General features: G+C 40.1%; 1 protein-coding gene across 1 annotated transcript; it reads right to left on the bottom strand.

Annotated features, from left to right (window-relative positions):
• Positions 1 to 453: 453 nt before the first annotated feature.
• LOC122334860 (photoreceptor cilium actin regulator-like) lies at positions 454 to 5,158 on the bottom strand. The gene is given in 5 exon segments (XM_043232743.1): positions 454 to 586; positions 1,833 to 1,936; positions 1,939 to 2,042; positions 2,045 to 4,753; positions 4,756 to 5,158. Coding segments are annotated over 5 exon segments (3,453 nt in total).
• Between the last annotated feature and the right edge of the window lie 989 nt (positions 5,159 to 6,147).

Raw genomic sequence — 6,147 nt, 5'->3', positions numbered from 1 at the left:
AATTATGCTTCTTTGTCAATTTGCAAGGTGCTCTAATTTCTGGTTTCTATATGCAGTTTCATAAATTATCTGTTCAAGGCCTCGATGCCATTTTAAGAAGAAATCTTTGCTGTATTTTGAATGTTATTTGTCAGATTAACCTAAAGTTCTTGCTAACATGCTTTCATTTTTAAGAAAAGATATGCAAATGTATGTGAATATCTGTTTATTTAGTAATAAAATATAAAAGGCCAACCAATAATATTCACAATACAAAACATTTCAAAAACAAATTAAACCAACTGAATTGAGGCAAATAGTTTAAAAATATACAGTGAAGATAAAAACAATGAAAATAACAATGATTGGAAAAGATCATGAGAAGGGGTTCTCAGAAACAGCGATTTTCATTATCCACAAGGACACAAAGGTTTTAATCCCATCCAAGTTTTGCTAAACCGTAATCCCACTTGCTCATTTCTCCCATTCCCTGTGTAGACCTTGACCCACAATGCACAAGTCTGGATGTGAGACAGACCGCACTGCACCTCTGATTTCTGTTGGCTCACTCCATGGCTTGTCTTCTCTGACTGGAATATCTTCCAGCCTGTGACAGCAAAACAAAATAAGGACATTAGTGAATTGAAGGATTAGGGAAGTGGGCCAGAGCTAGTTAGCGCTGGTCAGCAGTAAGTCATTGAGAGCTTAGTTGCTGGGGATTATGGTTTACGTGAGGGAGAAAAGTGTGTCTAAATGTTTGAAAATATATACATTTCATGTTTCCTCATCTTATATATAAAAATTAATGTACTCTATAACATATACTGCACTTCTGTCACCCTTCAGTCATTCCTTTAATGTACAGGCATCACACAAAGAAACTGAGCAATATTTACTGTATGTGACATGACCATAGTCACAAAAAAGGCCATCGTTTTTTTTCTTTCGATTATATTTCACACACTTTACTTATAACATGGGCCATCCCCACATTCCCCTTTGTTATAGGACTTTCCCATCATTCTATCATTGTTTTACTGACACTGTTTTGAAAAAATCTAAATAAACTAGTTTTCCCACATACATGAAAGCATTCTGACCTAAGTTTCATCTTGCTCCACCTTGCTCCAGTTTCTGAGTGTGTGTGTTTGTTTTTTTGTTTGTTTTTCTCAAAATCATAAAAACTTTACCATTGTTTAATTGAAAGTGTAGCAAAAAAAAAAAAACTAAGTAGCTAGCACAAACATACAAATTACAGATAGATTTTCCCTTTTTATTCACCCAAGAGCTGAGTGACATTTACACAATGAATCCATAATTGAATTTCAAAAACGTCACCCTTTATTATGAAAGAGACAATTCAAACTGCTTGTCCTATAACATTTTCTTATTCTTTCAAAATTAAATCTGGAACAGGAGATGCAATTTCAAGCATGAATGGTACTTGCTTCGGATACCCTTATCAAAAATTGTTTAAAATAAAAGATTGAGCAAGAAAATCTTTGATCTGCTTGGGAAATCGCTATTAAGCATCACAATCCAAAGGAGTTGAGTTTATGTATAAGAAATTAAGCTAAAGTTTTCACATCTGGTCACAGGAATGATCTGCATGTTTCTCATAACTAGCTCTCATACTTTCTTCTTTTTTACCCTTATCATCTTCAAAACAATTGTTTTGAAGTTATGTTTCTGGGTCATCAAGTCACCTATATTAACCTCATTTTTCTGATGACTTGGATAAGCAGCCATGTAGCAATGCTGAAGTGATAAGAAAGGCTTTTTTGTTTTCATTTTCATTTTAAGTAGCTATACTTTAGTTTTATATTTATTATCAGAAAGAATGTTAGACTCACCCATGGGTGCTAATCGCTGGTTCACTCCCACATGTCTCTGCCACAGAGATGACTGGCACCCTGGAGGGCAGGCTTAAACTGGGCCTCCTGTCTGACTGGCTACGCGCCGGATGAATGGCTGGGGCCCTCGTGCAGACACTGGCAGCCGACCACGCTCACCCCAGGGACGAGGCAAAACACTGCTGCCGGAGGATGCCCATGCCTGAGGGGCTTGGGTGTAGGAACAGGCTGAGCCTCAAATAACGATGATGATACCGGACAAAACACTGATCGAGCATTACTAAATACTCTTGAAGAGTCCTCACTACTGTTTTCTCTAGACCAGCGCTGCACTTTTGGGGAAGCAGGAGGTGATGGTGCCTTAAAGGGGTAGGTGACTCCTGCCACAGTGATGGGGTTGTGGTCTTGACGTGATGCTGGGCTGCTTGGCAATGTTCGTTGGCCAGCAGAAGGTGGGGTTGGGAGTTTACGGAGTACAGGAGGGCTAGATGAATTTGAAGTAGAGGGTTGACCTTTCAGTACTGGAGGACTTGGGAGTTTTCGATGTAACAGAGGTGTAGATGGCAATACGCGAGTTCTGCAAGCACTAGGAGTAGCAGGGGTTTGGTTTTTACAGGCATTGTTTGGCACTGTTTCATTGGTATTGTTCTCCTTTTGTGAAACCTCTATGTCATTTTGGCTGGAAGAAAGCTGCCTGTGGCCCTGCTCAGCTGTATGTTTCTCTGCCAGTGAGTCAGAAGAATGCCTCAAGTGGATGATCTTTCTTGCTTGTTTGTAGAGGGAGGCAGCCTCCTCACTTTCTGTGTCTGTTTCATTGCTGGAATCATGATGACCACCTTTTACAACTCCTCTGGTATCCTGGTACATGGAACGAACTGGAGACATGCTAACAGAGGGCTTACACAAATTCCCCTTACTGGGTAGCACCGTAACAGACTGCAGAGAGGCTCGTAGCCTCTGAGACATTGCAGTCCGCTTTGGGAGGGCGGATCGGCCTCTGCTTGATACATTTTCTCGTGTGTCCTTTGTTTGTACATTTTCAAAGGAATTGTCCATGAGAACCTCAAGTGGAGGGGGTGGTAGATTGTCAATGTCAAGATCCTCTGTCCTTTCAGAGCATCGTGATTCCCCTTGACTACTGAACATACTATTTTCATTAAACGATAATGTGGCAGAGAGACCTAAACCTGGAATGATGGGAACACCACACTTTCTAACACCTTTAAGAGGTCCAAGAATTTTAGCACGGTCTGGGCTCTGTTTACTTTCCTCCAAGCTCTGACTAAAAGTGTCAATCAGTTTTTTAACAGAATTCCTTTCTCTATACAATCCTGAAGATTGGCGGGGTGATGGTGGAGGACTTGGCACAGGTATAACCTTAACTGGGCCCTTAACAGGCGGACCTTTCTTGTCTTTTTCCTTTTCCTTTCCTTTTCCTTTGTCCTTTTTCTTTTTGTCCTCTATCTCTTCCTTTGCATGTTCATGCTCAAATTTCGCATTGCATGCCTTTCGTTGATTACTTGGAGAAAAAATGTTCCTGTTTAAAGAACGCTGCCTATCAGCAGCAATTGATGAAATGGGTTGTATTTGAGGATGCTGGATTTTTTTAGATGAGCCTGGCTTTGTATTTCCCTCACACTTAACATTGGTCATTCTCTCCAGCCTTTGGTTGAGTTCCTTTTGAGTTCTCTCAAGTTCAATGAGTGTAGGATCTTCTGCTTTATTACGCAGAGAGTCTGCTGATCTTGACCGTTTATTAACTGTAGTCTTTTTCTTAGATGTTCTATACGCAGCTGTTTGGGGTCTTTTAGAACTTTTGTCACCATCCTCAGTCCATTGACTACTGCTGTTTGGGTTTTCTGCCTGTTTTGCTTTTTCTCCCTGGCCTTGAGATGGTAAAAAATTAATTCGACCACTAATGGCATCTTTTAGCTTTAATGTCATTTCAACATTTTGTGGGTTCTCAATTCGCTTTGCTGGTAAACGACGTGGTTGCCTACAGTCAAGAGTAAAAAAATCTGTTTGTTTACTTCTTTTATCCTTGCAATTTTCCTCTTCACTACCATCCTCCACATCATCCGCACCACCTTCATCCAAGGAGACAAAGCCAAGTAGAGATTCTGTATCCCTGTGCCCTTTTTCTGTAATAGTGCAAGTTGAGTCTATTGAGTTAAGAGAGCTGCTTTTGCTTATTGTTTTGAGAAGTCTGCCTTTGTATGAGCCTTGGTGAACTGGTGTAGAACTGCAAGGGCTACCTGATGTTGCATAAATTGTTCCAGTTGACTCAGAACTTTCTCTGCGTTGGCGTTGTCTTTCTGAACCTGCCAGTGACTCACTTTCTGCTCCAAGTCCACTGTCTTCACTAAATAGTGCAGAGTCTTCTGGGCCAGGTTTTTTCTGTGATGCTGCCTCAATCCGAGAGAGCAGCCGCATTAATCTAGACTCTGATGCACGTTTTGTCCTGAGCTTCTCATCTAGAATTTCAGTAATAGAGGAAAAGTAATCCACCGCCTCCTCCAGAGCAGTATCCCCAATTCCACACACTGATTGACCTACCTGACGCATCCTTTGTACGGTGTACTGAAGGAGTTGTTGTAGTAGGTCTGGTGGAGGCTCACTGCAGGTTGGAGCGGTCACATTTTTTGCTGAGTTGGGTGGAGAGGAATTCTTTTTTTCACAAGGCCAAGCCAGATGTTCTCCATTACCCTTTAACATCATCTCCCCCTCTTCCACTATTTCCTGTAGCCCTTTGTTTATTTCTTCATAGCGTAAGACCAAAAATGCCACCATGGGTTGCAAGGAAATTTGGGTTTGGGCTGCATGATCAAATAATTCCAACAGATCTTCATATTTACCGATGCTGGGGTTAAGATATGCATATGCTGCTTGATGAGCTTTCACAAGTGCCTCTGGAAAGTCTACTTTTCTTTATTAACAAATGTTCTTTCCTTTTCTTTCTTCCTGTTTAGTTTGATACTTTTAGGACCTTTCTTTGACTTCTTTGCACCCTTTTTCTCACAAGGCTCCCGTTTTTCTTCTTGCCGTTCCTTACCTTGAGATAATATATCAATGGTAATCTCTTGTGTACCCACTTTAGCAGAAGCAGCTCCTTCAGACTCAGTCATAGAGAATTTCCTCCCTAATGGTACTGAAGTTGTGTTGTTCCGAACTGTTGAGTTCTCTCTCTCTGTGTCCTTTTCACAGCTTTCTCCACTGCTCCCATCGTCAGATTGTGATTCTCCAAGTCTCTCATTAGTTCCTGGAAGTAGAGTTCTCCCTCTTCGTAATGAGTGGAGACCGTTCCCACGTGATGGAGAGCAGCCCATTTCAAAACAATTGCAGTTCACCAAAAGTTTGCAAAAAGACAATCCACCAAAGACAAGGAGCAAGACCACTCCATCTGATGGCAAGATGGTTTAGAATCACCAGCTGCACTTGTCATTTTCAGATGACTCTAATAACCAGACACAGTTGTATTTGACTCTCTCCAAGTATCCTAGGAAATCACCTTAAAAGGACGTTTAGAAAAAAACAAATGCCAAAGGAGTTCTCTTCCAGTTAAAATAAATAATTCTTTTTATCTTTCAGATATAAAATATTCCTACACTGATCTAAAGTGTATGTATTTCTTCTTCTGAAGCAAGCAGTGTCAAATATTTTGTCCATGCCATAGAGTCCCTCTGTATCTTCAGGAGGACGAGCAGCTGAAGAGATTAGTAAGGATTTGAGAGTAGTCCTAAGCATGCACATATGTCACCTTAGAGAAAATAAAACTCACAGTCTCAAGACTTTAAGCTTATTAAGGTAATCACAGTTGTTTTCAGGTAGCTTTTTATAGCTCAATCCCAGTGTCCCATAGAAATGTTGATCAAAATGAAAATTTTGTTCAGTGAACTCGTGAATTATAAATATTAAATTTGTGGTGTATCCTGTTTCAACCTTTTTAAAAAAGAGAAATGTATTTATTATGTTAAACAGTACATAAAACGGTTTGGTTCTTAATAAATGCATTAATAATAATAACATTTGCAGAGATCTGATGCTCTGGTTTCTTTTAGAATCCAGGGTTTTCTACACTTAATATGGTGACAAAAGAAACAATATACAGCTAGAGCCACTGATAGGCATTCTGACATCAATGGTAGAGAGGGGGAATGCCTTCCCCTTCCTGTTCTTGCCTCATTGATAAGTTCTTTGCGAGCAGCTGAAGCTATGCACTATAACGATGTAATAATTAAATCTCTGGATCTCATGACAACCTCTTCAAGCCATATGTTCTGTCATAAAATGCCATTGTCTTTTATTGAAGTTTATC

The sequence above is a fragment of the Puntigrus tetrazona genome, unplaced genomic scaffold, assembly GCF_018831695.1.
Source record: "Puntigrus tetrazona isolate hp1 unplaced genomic scaffold, ASM1883169v1 S000000656, whole genome shotgun sequence".
Classification (NCBI taxonomy): Eukaryota; Metazoa; Chordata; class Actinopteri; order Cypriniformes; family Cyprinidae; genus Puntigrus; species Puntigrus tetrazona.
This window is presented reverse-complemented; position numbering and strand designations above follow the sequence as displayed.